At 41.1% G+C, this 18,565-nt stretch overlaps 1 protein-coding gene across 4 annotated transcripts in view; it reads right to left on the bottom strand.

Annotated features, from left to right (window-relative positions):
* Window positions 1-2,840: 2,840 nt before the first annotated feature.
* LOC139550260 (kelch-like protein 24) overlaps window positions 2,841-18,565 on the bottom strand; it is a 48,596-nt gene continuing 32,871 nt past the window's right edge. For 3 of the 4 annotated variants that reach the window (XM_071361037.1, XM_071361036.1, XM_071361038.1), the window contains exons 6-8: window positions 13,426-13,614; window positions 8,609-8,797; window positions 2,841-7,765 (exon numbers count right to left, since the gene is read on the bottom strand). In XM_071361037.1, the coding sequence (XP_071217138.1) occupies window positions 7,562-7,765; window positions 8,609-8,797; window positions 13,426-13,614 (582 nt within the window). In that variant the 3' untranslated portion in view covers window positions 2,841-7,561. The remainder of the gene's footprint in view (window positions 7,766-8,608; window positions 8,798-13,425; window positions 13,615-18,565) is intronic. The other variant, XR_011669995.1, reaches the window with a different exon arrangement.

Genomic DNA, 18,565 nt, shown 5'->3' with positions numbered 1-18,565 from the left:
GTCACAGTAACCATAACAATATTTGAATGTCCTGAAATGACATGATGTACGCCAGAGAGAGTATACATGTATAGATAAGGAAGTCTGGTTCATGACAGTGTGTGTGGTTGAGATGAGATGTGAGAAGAATCGCAAGCTGGTGCCAAATATCTTCTTTCTATACTGGATTTATTGGATCACACAGTCATTCATTTGAAAGAAAGCATTGCTGATTTGAAATTGAACCTGATTAACCTCTGAGCCACTGTTTCATTCTCCGCTATTAAATCCACGTGGGTTTGTTGCCATACAACCAGAGGAGAATGTCTGAGGTTTTCATGTAACCACTTTGTATTAGAATAACATTCAAGGTATGTGAAGTAGGAGCAACGGTGGTATGCCAACCTTTAATAATAACCAAATGGCATTTTGTCAAACAGATAACATTCAGTCCTGCCACTACCTCTTAACTAATATGATATCGTTACAGTTAGTTGAAGATTGTATACACAGAGTATGAAAGGTCTATGTTTATGTTTATGGTACGGCAACTGCTCCGCATCCGACCACAAGGCGCTATAGAGGGTAGTGCGTACGGGCCCAGTACATCACTAGGGCCAAACTCCCTGCCATCCAGGACCTCTAGTCACTTTTTTCCTAGTTATATGTACATACAGTTGAAGTCGGAAGTTTACATACATCTTAGCGTAATACATTTAAACTCAGTTTTTCCCAATTCCTGACATTTAATCCTAGTAATAATTCCCTGTCTTAGGTCAGTTAGGATCACCACTTTATTTTAAGAATGTGAAATGTCAGAATAATAGTAGAGAGAATGATTTATTTCAGCTTTTATTTCTTTCATCACATTCCCAGTGGGTCAGAAGTTTACATACACTCAATTAGTATTTGGTAGCATTGCCTTAAAATTGTTTGACTTGGGTCAAACGTTTCTGGTAGCCTTCCACAAGCTTCCCACAATAAGTTGGGTGAATTTTGGCCCATTCCTCCTGACAGAGCTGGTGTAACTGAGTCAGGTTTGTAGGCCTCCTTGCTCGCACACGCTTTTTCAGTTCTGCCAACACATTTTCTATGGGATTGAGGTCAGGGCTTTGTGATGGCCACTCCAATACCTTGACTTTGGTGTCCTTAAGCCATTTTGCCATAACTTTGGAAGTATGCTTGGGGTCATTGTCCATTTGGAAGACCCATTTGCGATCAGAAGCTTCTAAAGCCATGACATAATTTTCTGGAATTTTCCAAGCTGTTTAAAGGCACAGTCAACTTAGTGTATGTAAACTTCGGACCCACTGGAATTGTGATACAGTGAATTATAAGTGAAATAATCTGTCTGTAAACAATTGTTGGAAAAATTACTTGTGTCATGCACAAAGTAGAATTCCAAACTGACTTGCCAAAACTATATTTTGTTAACAAGAAATTTGTGGAGTGGTTGAAAAACTAGTTTTAATGACTCCAACCTAAGTGTATGTAAACGTCTGACTTCAACTGTATCTACCTCAATGACCTTGTACATCGACTGGGTACTGTTACCCCGTGTATATAGTTGTGGTGTATTTATTATTTATTTATTAATAGTTTTTAAACTGTTCTATTATTTCTCTATTTTCTTTCTCTCTGCATTGTTGGGAAGAGCCTGTAAGAAAACATATAAACACCATAGGCACAGATCTAGAATCAGATTACCCCCATCCTGTCCTAGGGGTGTATTGCAGTGAGGGCTAGGGTGGATCAGAGCCAGATGGCTCTGGGGTGGATGGGACTCAAAACTGACCTTAGATCAGTGGCTAGGGACAACTTCATCCTATCCATGAATTCCATCATCACACTAGCATGGATGCCAGTCTGTTTCTGCTCTCTTGCCAACTCCTGATTGAATTGCCAAGCCAAACATTGTTTGACATGACAATCAGTGGAATGATAGCTAAACAGACCGGTACCCAGGCTATCGTCACACCACCTGTTGTAGCCAATCTCCAGTCTCTGCCAGCACAACAGATGGTTTCCCCTGGGTTTATCAACATATGCATTCACATGTGTAGCCTACACTCTTAGAAAAAACGGTGCTATCTAGAACCTAAAATGGTTATTTGGCTGTCCCCTTAAGATAACCCTTTGAAGAACCCTTTTTGGTAATAAGTAAAACACTTCTGGTTCCAGGTAGAACCCTTCTGGATTCCATTTAGAACCGTTTCCACAGATGGTTCTACATGGAAGCCAAAAGGGTTCTACCTTGAAACTAAAAAGGGTTCTACCTGGGACCAAAAAGGGTTCTCTTATGGGGACAGCCGGGGAACCCTTTTGGAGCCCTTTTTCTGAGAGTGTACAGCTCTACATGTGTAGCCTATGTGAAAATGTGTAGCCTATGTGAAAATGCCAAGAGCAAAGCAGATATCCATGAACAAAGCCTCAGTCTAAAGCCACAATAAAACACTTTTCCAAAGTAGTGGAATTATTCTCTGGAATCTTGAACGAGTCATCATTTGATTAAAGTGCGATAAGGCATTTCCATTTAACATCTCCCCAGGTAACATTCCTTTGACGATTGACAGGTAATTGACACCGACAATACTGTAATAGCCACCCTGTACCGTGTGTAATAGTAGTGTAATTTCTTTGGAATCTCCTCTCTGTTCCAGGCTATAGGTTTAGTGGCGGTGGTAGACAGGCAGACAGACACGTATCTTTACATTCTTCCAATCACTGTGATTATAAGACTAGTGTATGTCTTGTTTTATCTAACACAGTTGCACTATATCATAGTATTTCTGCCATTCATGTTTTTAAGCTATGGTATTTTACATATTGTATTGCAATATATCATAGAACTGTACACCAAGTTCATTATAAAGAATAACTTTATTGATGCTTCATTTACACAAGTGAGCAATTACAGTCTGATATTCTGTAGCTCAGACAGTCCAAGTTACTTTTCAGTGACAAACAGAAGAACAAAAGATACAAACATCACATCATACATACTTTAATCCAATATTGGCTTATTCCATTAAGGTATAAAGAACTGCATTCTCCAGATAGTACTACCCCCCCCCCCCCCCCCCCTTCTTGTACACAAGAACTTTAGGCTGCACTAGTTCATCAAATCCACAGTTGAAATCCAGGTTCCCATAGAAGCAGGTTCAAAACAACGTCACCTGAGGGATTTGATCTGAGCCAAAGGCCTAACGCTGCATTCACATCCATCAATCACTTCTCCCCTGTCCAGGCCTTGCCCACTGAGAGTCATCCAAAATCACTTCTCCCCTGTCCAGGCCTGGCCCACTGAGAGTCATCCAAAATCACTTCTCCCCTGTCCAGGCCTTGCCCACTGAGAGTCATCCAAAATCACTTCTCCCCTGTCCAGGCCTTGCCCACTGAGAGTCATCCAAAATAGAGTAGAGACCATTTGCATGGGACAGATTGTCATAAACAAGCATCACGCAATCACACACAATCCTAACCCTTATCCCAGCACTCACCGCAATAACAGCTATAGAAAGAGTACGAATATGATCAGAACAAAAGGATCATCTCAACAAGGCAGAAACATGAAAACCTCTACACTGCTAACAATGAAAAACATAAATCCTGGTGATACATAGACATGAGGACAATGTTGTTTTGTCCTGTTATGGTAAATACTCAATGAAGTCACAGACGCACTCACACACTCTCTCTCTCTCTCGCCTGCCAGCCTCCTCTGGTTGTGTGCCACTGAGTTAAAACCCTGAGCTAGGAATTCTGGGAGAGAATGAGGTTACACTTGAGGGGTTCTGAAGAATTCCAACATTCCTCTAATCCAATATTGCTTCCGGTGGTTTACCACTGTGAATTTCACACAAAAATCAAATCAGCCATCTACATGAATGTCTGGAATGTAGATTAAGCCAACAAGCATTTCATTTCACTTTGATTGTCAGATCCAGATATATCCTAATATTATTCTATTGCATCTTACATTTATTTTGTTTAAATTTATATAACATTTTATTTAGTCAAATCATAATTGAGTAACAAAACCGTCCCTTACCCATTACCCAATAACGGAGTGCACCCCCCCTTCTCTCTCCCTGTGTTGATCTTCATCTCACATATTATAGTTGTGCTCTTTGTGAGGAATCAGAGGAATAGCAGGCACAGACCAGTAGGAGTTGCTGACTGGCTCCATTCACTATACTCACATACGTCACATGAAAGCAAAGAACATTTACTGATACAGTAAACAAAGAAAATCTAAAATCATATTTACATTGTGATATTTTCATTTTCACTCTACATATAATAGTGAAAGTGCACAATTGGGGCTCTCGGATACAAAAAAAACACAATCAACAAAGACAGATACATTTAAATCAAAATGGAGTAAATAAAAAGGCTTAAAGTTACCCAATTCACAGCAATACATCTCTATTCTAATGACACCAAAAGTAAAAGGAGACTTTTACTGACCAGAATCAACACAAAGACATTTCTGCCGTCACACCTGCCAATCAATCATATCCTGTGTGAGGTAATACACTGGTGCCAGTGTATTACCTGAGCAGACGGCACACACCTGGAGGTCACCATGGTTACCCCGAGCTACACTGTGTACATGAGCTGTACATTACATGAGTATACAGGTGAGAGGTGACACCGTCTACGTATGGCACAGAGTTCTATAGAATTTGCAAACATGAAGCAAGGCCACTGGGTAAGCGGCACAATAGCAAACAGTCTATTATGACGTAACGCTGTTTACATACGGTAAAAGTCACATGATATACTGTACCAGTCATTCAGAACAGTCTTGATATACGAAGACATCTGAAGTGGACTAAATCAGCCACACACCCAACATCCAGATCAACTATCCAACACATGGAGCAACAAACACACAGGTAAAGCTACGCCAGTACAAATATCCAATGGTAAAAAAAAGACGAAATATAATTTAATAAATTCCAAAATAAAAAATAATGTCTGTGTGTGTGTTTAATTGTGTGTATATAGGTACACTACCGTTCAAATGTTTGGGGTCACTTAGGTCTTTGTTTTCCATGAAAACATACATGAAATGTGATATGGATTTTTCTTTGCAACTCTGCCTAGAAGGCCAGTATCCTGGAGTCGCCTCTTCACTGTTGACATTGAGACTGGTGTTTTGCGGGTACTATTTAATGAAGCTGCCAGTTGAGGACTTGTGAGGTGTCTGTTTCTCAAACTAGACACTCTAATATACTTGTCCTCTTGCTTAGTTGTGCACCGGGGCCTCCCACTCTATTCTGGTTAGAGACAGTTTGCGCTGTTCTGTAAAGGGAGTAGTATACCGTGTTGTACGAGATCTTCAGTTTCTAGGCAATTTCTCGCATGGAATAGCTTTCATTTCTCAGAACAAGAATAGACTGACGAGTTTCAGAAGAATGTTTCTGGCCATTTTGAGCCTGTAATCGAATCCACAAATGCTGATGCTACAGATACTCAACTAGTTTAAAGAAGGCCAGTTTTATTGCTTCTTTAATCAGAACGACTGTTTTCAGCTGTGCTAACATAATTGCAAAAGGGTTTTCAAATGATCAATTAGCATTTTAAAATTATAAACTTGGATTAGCTAACACAACGTGCCATTGGAATACAGGAATGATGGTTGCTGATAACGGACCTCTGTACGCCTATGTAGATATTCCATAAAAAATCTGCCGTTTCCTGCAACAAAAGTAATTTACAACATTAACAATGTCTACACTGTATTTCTGATCAATTTGATGTTATTTTAATGGACATTTCTAAGTGACCCCAAACTTTTAAACGGTAGTGTGTGTGTGTACCAAAGATTAAAGGGAGGGCGACCGGGAAAGATGATGAAAATCTAAGAGGTAGGATATGAGGAGAAAATAGATGATAAGGAAACAGGAAGTAAAGGGAAGCTCTGACAGGAAATTGAAATAGGAGAGAGTAGATTCAGAGTTCAGACCACAGCAGGAGGAGAGGAGAGAGGAGCAGAGACAACAGCAAAGGTTCTGGCTGCGTCCCAATGCTCTCATATGGCCTCCTTGCCTTGCCTCCTTTCAATCATGTAATTGACAATGGAAGTAAGACATTTCATACTATTTGGACATGGCCTCTGTTTTTCCAATCAGCTATTAAAATATATACAGTACCAGTCAAAAGTTTGGGCACACCTACTAATTTCAGGGTTTTTCTTAATTTTTTACTATTGTCTACAATGTAGAATAATAATGAAGACATCAAAACTATAAAATAACACATATGGAATCATGTAGTAACCAAAAAAGTGTTACACAAATCAAAATATATTTTTGGGGCCTTTTAGCAAATAGGGCTATCTTTTGTATACCACCCCTACCTTGTCACAACACAACTGATTGTCTCAAATGCATTAAGAAGGAAATCAATTCTGCAAATTAACACACCTGTTAATTGAAATGCATTCCAGGTGACTACTTCATGATGCTGGTTGAGAGAATGCCAAGAGTGTACAAAGCTGTCATCAAGGCAAATAGTGGCTACTTTGAAGAATCTAAAATATATTTTGATTTGTTGAACACTTTTTTTGGTTACTACATGATTCCATATGTGTTATTTCATTGTTTTGATGTCTTCACTATTATTCTACAATGTAGAAAATAGTAAAAATAAAGAAAAACCCTTGAATTAGCAGGTGTGTCCAAACTGTTGACTGGTACTGTATAATTATACCGAACAATCACTGCTTAACTGCATATCAAATTGAAGTCATGAAACTCAGTTCGAGCACATTTTTAACCTCTAGCTTCCATCCCTACCCTCTGGGCTTCCAGGTAAAAGGACTCCCATACATTCCATGATACATGTACTGTTATCAGTTTCCATGATACTATCAAGTGATTTTAAGGCCATTTTAAGACAGTTGGAATACAGCCAATGGAGTGATGAGTATAACCTTTTGCCTTTTAAAATCCTTCCTGTACCACCCCCTGGTCAATCAGAGCCAGGTTCCAATTAATTTCTCTCAAGTCTGAATCAGATCTTTGTTCTTGATTACTATCACTATTCCCTGTCAGCACATGACAACATACATCATCTCGAAAAGCAACACTTTGTTTACTTTCAAAGACCAGAATCTCTGGTTCTTAGGAAGAGCAGCTGAGGAGCTGCTACCGGCCCAGGAATGCCCACAGCCTACACACTGATGCTGACATACTGATGTGGCGTCTGGAGGCCTAACAGACGGTCTGTGATTTGGTTCTCCAGAAAACAACAACTGACAGAGATGGATCTGCAGTAGCATAACAGGAATTCCATGATACCAACCACAGAGAGAGTTGCTACATAAGACAATGAGTGAATAATTTAATCAGAAACTGGGGCTGTAGGTGGTCTGAATTTCTAAACAAGTTGCTTCTTGAGATGAATACAGAACGTGTGTGTGTGAGTGGGGTGATTATGCGTGCATGTCTGTTTGCAGCATTTTTAAAGAGAGTGTGTCTCAATACATCTTTTTTTCAGTGTGTCTGAAAGCGTGTTTATGTATAAGCCTGTGTGTTTGTGTGTGTGTGTGTGTGTGTGTGTGTGTGTGGGGTCAGGGTCGGTGGAGGAACTTCTCGTTGTAACGGTGGATGGTAACACAGCCATGGTAGGAGATGGGGCGAGGCATGGCGGCTACCCCGGTGATGATGCCTGTTGCCGGGTCGTAACACAGGATGGTGTCTGAGGCCTCGCCGTTCTCACCCCGCCCACCCAGGATGAAGATCTTCCCATTACACACAGACATGCCACAGCTCTCCTGGAGAGACAGAGAGAGAGACAAAGACAGAGAGAAAGAGAGAGAAAGACCAAGACCGAGAGAAAGAAAGAGAGAGAGAGACCAAGACAGAGAGAAAGAAAAAGAGAGAGACCGAGAGAGAGAGACCAAGACAGAGAGAAAGAGAGAGAGACCAAGACAGAGAGAAAGACAGAGAGAGAGAGAGAGAGAGAGAGAGAGAGAGAGAGAGAGAGAGAGAGATACATAGAGAGAAAGAGAGAGAGAAAGAGAGAGAGAGAGAAAGCGAGAGAGAGAGAGACCGAGAGAGAGAGACCAAGACAGAGAGAAAGACAGAGAGAGAGAGACAGAGACCAAGACAGAGAGAGAGACCAAGACAGAGAGAAAGACAGAGAGAGAGAGAGACAGAGACCAAGACAGAGAGAAAGAGAGAGACCGAGAGAGAGAGACCAATACAGAGAGAAAGAGAGAGAGAGACCAAGACAGAGAGAAAGAGAGAGAGAGCAAGACAGAGAGAAAGACAGAGAGAGAGAGAGAGAGACCAAGACAGAGAGAAAGAGAAAGCGAAAGAGAGAGAGAGAGAGAGAGAGAGAGAGAGAGAGAGAGAGAGAGAGAGAGAGAGAGAGAGAGAGAAAGAGGAAGAGAGAGAGAGAGAAAGAGAGAGAAAGAGAGAGAGAGAGAAAGAGGAAGAGAGAGAGGGTAAATGTTCCTCATCAATGTTCCCTCCTTTTTTGGGGGTGAAATCAAAAATCTCCAGTTATAATGTAATGTGAACACTGTATTTGTTTTCATAAACTATTGTTACCTCATAGCAGCTCTGAAGTTGAAATGAAAGTCTCCCAGTATCATAGCTGATGTCATCATTACCTGTTTGCTGAATGTGTGCACCACGTGCATCCAGTAGTCCTCTGCAGGGTCGTAGCAGAAAATGGACTTGGTGAGACCTCCTGTCACATAGATCAGGTTGTTCAGGGAGACCGCCGTGATGCAGCGCTTCGCGATGGGGATGCTTGCCCTTAGTACCCAGGTGTCTGCCTCTGGGTCATAGCACTGGACCTAGAGATATCACGTGGATTAATGATTGATTCATTATGTCAGGTTCAAAAACTGTGGTTTGAAAAGTATAGCTGTGCATGGATACATGGACTCAGAGCATAACACATGAAAACATTATGCAGTACAACAATTTATTTCCTACTTGGATCTTGGTAAAAAACTTAGAAACACTTGGAACATGCAGAAACGTTGGACAGACAGGTTGTACAAGCAAGAGGTATGGAATCGGACATGTCAACACACGTACATCTCAGTTTAATCATCAAATCAAGTTTATTTTATATAGCCCTTCGTACATCAGCTAATATCTCGAAGTGCTGTACAGACACCCAGCCTAAAACCCCAAACAGCAAGCAATGCAGGTGTAGAAGCACACCTTAATCAATAATAATATTTCAGTTGACCTATTTTCTAATCCTTTCAGTGGTGGAAAGTATTACAGCAAGATATGCAAAACACTATGAGAGCTCCCGGCCAAACCATCCCTCCCTCCCCTTCTTTCTCTTCCTGCCTGTTTTTCTCTCACTTTAACGGTCATAAACAGAGCAAGTGCTTAAAATACTTTTTACAGCTGGCCCATCTAGCGGAAATGGCTCAGTTCTGCCTGGCTCAGTTCTGCTAGAGCAAGATTCATGACAATAAATATCAACCTGCGATGCAAAGGGGCGGCTAGGACAAGAGACAAGTTAAACTATAGGAAAGGTGACCGTTTTCTAGGAAAGGAGACAAAGGGGATTAGATAAAGGTGACACATTTTCTAGGACAGGAGACAAATGAGACTATAGGAAAGGTGACACATTTCAAGGAAAAGAGACAAAGGGGACTAGGAAAGGAAATAGAACTTTTCAAATACTTTTAGAACAGAGCCCAAGTGTGATATCTGTACGGCCCGAGACAGAGACAGACACAGAGACAGACAGAGACAGACACAGAGACAGACACAGAGACAGACACAGAGACAGACACAGAGACAGACACAGAGACAGACACAGAGACAGACAGACACAGAGACAGACACAGAGACAGACAGACACAGAGACAGACAGACACAGAGACAGACACAGACACAGACACAGAGACAGAGCAATGCAGCCTTTGTCTGTGTTCATTTATCAGACATCACCACTGGTTCCAAGAGGAGAGAAAACCGACTGCCGCACTACATCCAGGAGATATCACTCTCCTGGACCCGTATTCATATCAGAGTAGGAGTGCTAATCTATGATCAGGTCCCCTGTCATTATAATCTAAAAGGCAAAACTGATCCTAGATCAGTACTCCTAGTCTAAGACACTTTGTAAAAAACACAACTTTTGTCATTTAGCAGACACTCTTATCCATTTCATACTTTTTTTCCCTTCTCCATACTGGTTCCCTGTGGGGACCGAACCAAGCTCCTTACTCCATCAACTGAGCCACACAGGACTATATCACTGAGGGACTGTACATCATTGATGCCATAGGGGTGCCCCTTAGATAGGGGGTATCAAAAGGGAGATAAAAACACCATCCTGTATGTCAGGAAGCCCTGTCTGTTCTGTGTACATTTGATATACATTAAAAGCTGTCTCCATAGGAGAACCCTTTCTGGTTCCATGTAGACCAAAGTGTTCAACCTGGAACCAAAAAGCTATAGGGAGGTGTTGTGATTTTATCTAGTCCTCTGTCCTCCAGCTATAGGGATTCGCTGTACAGTACTTGAACTGGAAAAACAGCCACCTTATTCAAACCAACCTTATTCAACCCATGTGTTATAATATCAGCCAAAGGGTTATTAGAGAACCATGTGTTATAATATCAGTCAGGAAGTTATTAGAGAACCATGTGTTGTAATATCAGTCAGGAAGGTATTAGAGAACCATGTGTTGTAATATCAGTCAGGAAGTTATTAGAGAACCATGTGTTATAATATCAGCCAAAGGGTTATTAGAGAACCATGTGTTATAATATCAGTCAGGAAGTTATTAGAGAACCATGTGTTGTAATATCAGTCAGGAAGTTATTAGAGAACCATGTGTTGTAATATCAGTCAGGAAGTTATTAGAGAACCATGTGTTGTAATATCAGTCAGGAAGGTATTAGAGAACCATGTGTTGTAATATCAGTCAGGAAGTTATTAGAGAACCATGTGTTATAATATCAGCCAAAGGGTTATTAGAGAACCATGTGTCAGTCAGGAATCAATCAGTCAGGAAGTTATTAGAGAACCATGTGTTGTAATATCAGTCAGGAAGTTAATAGAGAACCATGTGTTGTAATATCAGTCAGGAAGTTAATAGAGAACCATGTGTTGTAATATCAGTCAGAGGGTTATTAGAGAACCATGTGTTGTAATGTCAGTCAGGAAGTTATTAGAGAACCATGTGTTGTAATATCAGTCAGGAAGTTAATAGAGAACCATGTGTTGTAATATCAGTCAGGAAGTTAATAGAGAACCATGTGTTGTAATATCAGTCAGAGGGTTATTAGAGAACCATGTGTTGTAATATCAGTCAGGAAGTTATTAGAGAACCATGTGTTGTAATATCAGTCAGGAAGTTATTAGAGAACCATGTGTTGTAATATCAGTCAGGAAGTTATTAGAGAACCATGTGTTGTAATGTCAGTCAGGAAGTTATTAGAGAACCATGTGTTGTAATATCAGTCAGGAAGTTATTAGAGAACCATGTGTTGTAATATCAGTCAGGAAGTTATTAGAGAACCATGTGTTGTAATATCAGTCAGAGGGTTATTAGAGAACCATGTGTTGTAATATCAGTCAGAGGGTTATTAGAAAACCATGTGTTGTAATATCAGTCAGGAAGTTATTAGAGAACCATGTGTTGTAATATCAGTCAGGAAGTTATTAGAGAACCATGTGTTGTAATATCAGTCAGGAAGTTATTAGAGAACCATGTGTTGTAATATCAGTCAGGAAGTTATTAGAGAACCATGTGTTGTAATGTCAGTCAGAGGGTTATTAGAGAACCATGTGTTGTAATATCAGTCAGAGGGTTATTAGAAAACCATGTGTTGTAATATCAGGCAGGAAGTTATTAGAGAACCATGTGTTGTAATATCAGTCAGAGGGTTATTAGAAAACCATGTGTTGTAATATCAGTCAGGAAGTTATTAGAGAACCATGTGTTGTAATATCAGTCAGAGGGTTATTAGAGAACCATGTGTTGTAATATCAGTCAGGAAGTTATTAGAGAACCATGTGTTGTAATATCAGTCAGGAAGTTATTAGAGAACCATGTGTTGTAATGTCAGTCAGAGGGTTATTAGAGAACCATGTGTTGTAATATCAGTCAGAGGGTTATTAGAAAACCATGTGTTGTAATATCAGGCAGGAAGTTATTAGAGAACCATGTGTTGTAATATCAGTCAGGAAGTTATTAGAGAACCATGTGTTGTAATGTCAGTCAGGAAGTTATTAGAGAACCATGTGTTGTTATATCAGTCAGGAAGTTATTAGAGAACCATGTGTTGTAATGTCAGTCAGGAAGTTATTAGAGAACCATGTGTTGTAATGTCAGTCAGGAAGTTATTAGAGAACCATGTGTTGTAATATCAGTCAGGAAGTTATTAGAGAACCATGTGTTGTAATGTCAGTCAGGAAGTTATTAGAGAACCATGTGTTGTAATATCAGTCAGGAAGTTATTAGAGAACCATGTGTTGTAATATCAGTCAGGAAGTTATTAGAGAACCATGTGTTGTAATGTCAGTCAGGAAGTTATTAGAGAACCATGTGTTGTAATATCAGTCAGAGGGTTATTAGAGAACCATGTGTTGTAATATCAGTCAGGAAGTTATTCCAAAAATTGTTGGAAAAATTACTTGTGTCATGCACAAAGTAGATGTCCTAACCGACTTGCCAAAACTATAGTTTGTTAACAAGAAATTTGTGGAGTGGTTGAAAAACGAGTTTTAATGACTCCAACCTAAGTGTATGTAAACTTCCGACTTCAACTGTATATCAATGTGTATGGTTCTACCCACCTTGCCAGTTATCCATGTGTATGGTTCTACCCACCTTGCCAGTTATCCATGTGTATGGTTCTACCCACCTTGCCAGTTATCCATGTGTATGGTTCTACCCACCTTGTCAGTTATCCATGTGTATGGGTCTACCCACCTTGCCAGTTATCCATGTGTATGGTTCTACCCACCTTGACAGTTATCCATGTGTATGGTTCTACCCACCTTGACAGTTATCCATGTGTATGGTTCTACCCACCTTGACAGTTATCCATGTGTATGGTTCTACCCACCTTGACAGTTATCCATGTGTATGGTTCTACCCACCTTGACAGTTATCCATGTGTATGGTTCTACCCACCTTGACAGTTATCCATGTGTATGGGTCTACCCACCTTGACAGTTATCCATGTGTATGGTTCTACCCACCTTGACAGTTATCCATGTGTATGGGTCTACCCACCTTGCCAGTTATCCATGTGTATGGTTCTACCCACCTTGCCAGTTATCCATGTGTATGGTTCTACCCAACTTGCCAGTTATCCATGTGTATGGGTCTACCCAACTTGACAGTTATCCATGTGTATGGGTCTACCCACCTTGCCAGTTATCCATGTGTATGGTTCTACCCACCTTGCCAGTTATCCATGTGTATGGTTCTACCCACCTTGTCAGAGCAAGTGTTGTCGTCTGGCCCTCCGCCGATGACAAAGAGTTTCCCAGCACAGCTGGACACGGCCGGTGAACTGACTGCCTCCTTCATGGGAGCCACCTCTGTCCAGCGGTTAGAGAAGGAATCATAGCACTCCACACTGCTTAAACGACTCTGGCCATCATACCCTCCCACTGCATAGACCTGTACAGATATACAATCACAGTGGTAAGACAAGACAATACTGACTACCGTTTACATCACAGATGGGCAACTCAAGTCCTCAGGGGCCGGAACGGTGTCACTCTTTGTCCCCATTCCTAGCAAACACAGCTGATTAAACTAATTGCATTCTAAACTGAAGATTAGTTGATTATTGTATTGGAGTCAGTTGTGTTAGCTGGGGCTGGGACAAAAGTGTGACACCAATCAGGACCTGAGGACTGGAGTTGCCCATCCCTGATTTACATTGACTATAATGTACATACACCTGTATTAGGAACTCCCATGGCGAGGGTGTTCATCTGTGCACACACAATCCTGTTCAAATAGGCTTACTGTACTGACACATCCAACCCACAGTGACACTGTCTGTGGCATAGAGACAGGTTTGTTTACAGGAAGCCACCAGCCCATGTGTGTGTCAAATTATTATTAGTCAAACCTCTACCCATCTTTACAACCATTGAATCTATATGTTTTGACCATGACAGTTTACAATCTAAGGTAACGGCAAGTAATTTAGCCTCTTCAACTTGTTCAACAGTCACACCATTCATTACCAGATTCAGCTGAGGTCTAGAACTTAGGGAACTATGCTCTTAGTTTTAGAGATGTTCAGGACCAGGCTGCAACTCTTTGTTAAGGGTTTCAGTGACATCATTAGCTGTGGTTGCTGATGTTTAATGCCAGTGGCAGGTCATTGGTAAAAATAGAAAAGAGTAGAGGGCCTAGAGAGCTGCCCTGCGGTACACCACACTTTACATGTTTGACATTAGAGAAGCTTCCATTTAAGAAAACCCTTTGAGTTCTATTAGATAGATAGCTCTGAATCCACAATATGGCAGAGGTTGAAAAGCGATAACACATATGTTTTTTCAACAACAGATTATGGTCAATAATATCAAACGCTGCACTGAAATCTAACAGTACAACTCCCACAATCTTCTTATTATCATATTATATATTATATATTATATTTCTTTCAACCAATCATCAGTCATTTGTGTCAGTGCAGTACATGTTGAGTGCCCTTCTCTATAAGCATGCTGAAAGTCTGTTGTTAATTTGTTTGCAGAGAAATAGCATTGTATTTGGTCAAACACAATTTTTCCCAAAAGTTTACTAATAGCTGGCAGCATGCTTATAGACACTCTTGGATAGCGGAATTACTTTGGCTTCCCTCCAGGCTTGAGGACAAAGACTTCTCTCTCGGCTCAGATTAAAGATATGACAGATAGGAGTGGCTATAGAGTCAGCTACCATCCTCAATAGCTTTCTATCTAAGTTGTCAATGCCAGGAGGTTTGTCATTATTGATCGATAACAATACATTTTCCACCTCTCCCACACTAACTTACAAAATTCTAACTTCCAATGCTTTTCTTTCATTATTATTTTTTTTATGCATGAATACGATGACTCACTGTTCGTTGTTGGCATTTCCTGCCTACGTTTGGCCACTTTGCCAATTAAGTAATCATTAAAATAATTGGCAACATCAAATGGTTTTGTGATAAAGTGGTCCCGTGTGGCTCAGTTGGTAGAGCATGGCGCTTGCAACGCCAGGGTTGTGGGTTCATTCCCCACGGGGGGACCAGGATGAATATGTATGAACTTTCCAATTTGTAAGTCGCTCTGGATAAGAGTGTCTGCTAAATGACTTAAATGTAAATGTAATAACCCATCTGATTTGATGAAAGATGGAGTTGAATTTGTCTTTCTGCCCATCATTTCATTTAAAGTACTCCAAAGTTTTTTTCCACCGTTCTTTATAATATTGATCTTGGCTTCATAATACAGTTTCTTCTTCTTTTTGTTGTTTTTGGTGGCGCAGTGGTCTAGGGCACTGCATCGCAGCGCTAGCTGTGCCACCGGAGATTCTGGGTTCGCGCCCAGGCTCTGTCGCAGCCGGACGCGACCGGGAGGTCCGTGGGGCGATGCACAATTGGCCTAGCGTCGTGAGGGTTTGGCCGGTAGGGATATCCTTGTCCCATCGCGCACCAGCGACTCCTGTGGCAGGCCGGGTGCAGTGCACGCTAACCAAGGTCGCCAGGTGCACGGTGATTCCTCCGACACATTTGTGCGGCTGGCTTCCGGGTTGGATGCGCGCTGTGTTAAGAAGCAGTGCGGCTTGGTTGGGTTGTGTTTCGGAGGACGCATGGCTTTCGACCTTCGTCTCTCCCGAGCCCGTACGGGAGTTGTAGCGATGAGACAAGATAGTAATTACTAACAAGTTTAGTCACATCATTTCTCAATTTGCAGTAAGAGAGCCAATCAGATGTGCAGCCAGAGTTATTAGCCACTCTTTTTGCCCCATCTCTTTCAACCATACAGTTTTTCAATTCCTCATCAATCCATGGAGCCTTAACAGTTCTAACAGTCAGTTTCTTAACAGGTGCATGTTTATCAATTATTGGATGAAGCAATTTCATAAATTCATTAAGTGCAGTGTCTGGATGCTCCTCATTAATCACATCAGACCAACAAATACTTTTAACATCATCCACATAAGAGTCACAGCAAAATATTTTGTATGATCTCTTATACACTATTTTAGGCCCAGCTGTTGGGACTTTCACTTTCCTGGATATAGCCACTATATTGTGATCACTGCATCCAACGGATACAGCTTTAGAACAAAGTTCTACAGTATTCGTAAAAATGTGATCGATACATGTGGATGATCTTGTTCCTGTAGTGTTTGTAAACACCCTGGTAGGTTGATTAATAACCTGAACCAAATTACAGGCACCGGTGACAGTAAGCAGCTTCCTCTTGAACGGACAGCTTGATGAAAACCAGTCAATATTCAGGTCCCCAAGAAAGTAGATCTCTCTGTTTACATCACATACAATATCAAGCATTTCACACATTATATTTAGATACTGACTGTTTGCACTTGGTGGCCTATAGCAACACCCCTAAAGAAAAGGCTTTAGATGTGCCAAGTGAACCTGCAACCACAACACTTCAATAACACCTGACATAAGATATTCTCTAAGCATAACAGGGATATGGCTCTGAATATATACAGCAACACCTCCCCCATAAGCATTCCTGTCTCTTCTATAGATGTTATATCCTTGTATTGCTACTGATGTATCATCAATATTAATTATCTAAGTGAGTCTCAGAAATGGCTAATATATGAATGTTATCTAATGTTAGCAAGTTATTGATATCATGAACCTTATTTCTAAGGCTACATATAATAATATGGGCTATTTTCAGCCCTTTCCAGAGAGACATAATACTGAAGAGCAAACAAAGCAAGATATATATCTTTTTTACATTCAGCAGTCCATTAATTAATTGGTGTGTGAGTGTGTCTGTTGCGGGATTGAAGCTACGATCCCATAGGCTTGGCTCTCTCATCCCCTCCAGGCTTCTGGGAGGAAGGGTGGACAATGAGCCTATCATGGCGGATATAAGCAATGTCCCCACGGGCTCTGGCAACTTTCATGGCTGGGATCAGTTCTTTCCTCTTCTGGCGCACAGATTCAGGATAGTCCTCGTTAAGGAAGATATACGTTCCTCTCAAATTCTTGGCTCTTTCCAGAACAGCTACCTTGTCCTTGAACCTCAGGAACTTGACCACTATCGGCCTGGGCCTGTCACCTGGGCCGGTGGTGGGTTTTCCAGTCCTGTGGGTGTGCTCCACCTCAATCTTCCTTTGGCCCATCTTCAATTTCTCAGAGATCATTTCCCTCACTTTGTCTTCAGACTCCGTCCAGGTCTCATGTGGAGATTCTGCAATTCTGTTCACAACTATGTTTTTCTGCCTTGACTGTCCCTCGAGATAGTCGGATTTATCCTTCAATGTTTATCATGGATTCACACACAGAACTGATGTCCTCTCTCAATGACTTACAGATTGCTGACATCTTGCTGTTCTCAAGTTTCAACTCATCGAAACACTTGAAGCTATTTTGTTGTAACAACTGCTTGTAGAACTCTTTGTGTCCCGACAGGGCAGGTCACAGGAAAGATTGAAAGCAACAACAAACAGCAGGGATCTAGACAGCCACAAACCCGGGACAATCCGCGGGCCCAGCCACAATGGCTAACCGAGTCACGGGCTGCGTTCAAGCCCTAAAGAAAACCATGCTAGCTTGATATGCAGCTAGCTAGCACCTAGGCTAGCTGCAACGCCAAATAGCTCGTCAGACTCGTCCTTGGTCGGCAGGATCACTGAACAGAGACTAGCAGTCACAGCAACTGACGCCAACTGCGTCGTGGCTACTAAGAACTTTACAATACACTTTCAAAACAACAACCTTTTCAAAACAACAAAACCGCGCTCTTCCTCGTACTGCGTGGTAAATGTATTTGCTGAAATATACTTAAGTATCAAATGTAAAAGTATAAATCATTTAAACTTCCTTAAATTACGCAAACCAGACGGCACCATTTTCATGTTTTTAAATTCATGGACAGCCAGGGGCTACCCAACACTCAGAGACAATTTACAAACAAAGCATGTGTGTTTAGTGAGTCTGCCAGATCAGAGGCAGTAGTGATGACCAGGCATGTTCTCTTGATAAGTGCGTGAATGGACCATTTTCCTGTCCTGCTAAGCATTCAAAATGTACTTTTGGTAGTCAGGGAAAATGTATCACGTAAAAAGTACATTACTTTCTTTAGCAATGTAGTGGAGTAAAAGTTAACACGGCAGACCCTGGTCGTGACCCCACTCTACGAGGGCGTCTCAGTGGGATATGAAAAACAATTCACACATGAATAATATATTAACACACACTTGTTAATGTGTTGATATAGGACAAATATTATTATTATGAAACACACACACTCTCTCTGAGGTCTGGCATCAAAGTCCATCCAGTCTCTAGGGGCTCTGGGGAGTATCAATCACACAGAAACTCATTACAATACGAGACAGACACGGACCACAACAAGCCGTTAAACATCAGTCT

The sequence above is a fragment of the Salvelinus alpinus genome, chromosome 23 (assembly GCF_045679555.1).
Source record: "Salvelinus alpinus chromosome 23, SLU_Salpinus.1, whole genome shotgun sequence".
NCBI classification, from domain to species: Eukaryota; Metazoa; Chordata; class Actinopteri; order Salmoniformes; family Salmonidae; genus Salvelinus; species Salvelinus alpinus.
This window is presented reverse-complemented; position numbering and strand designations above follow the sequence as displayed.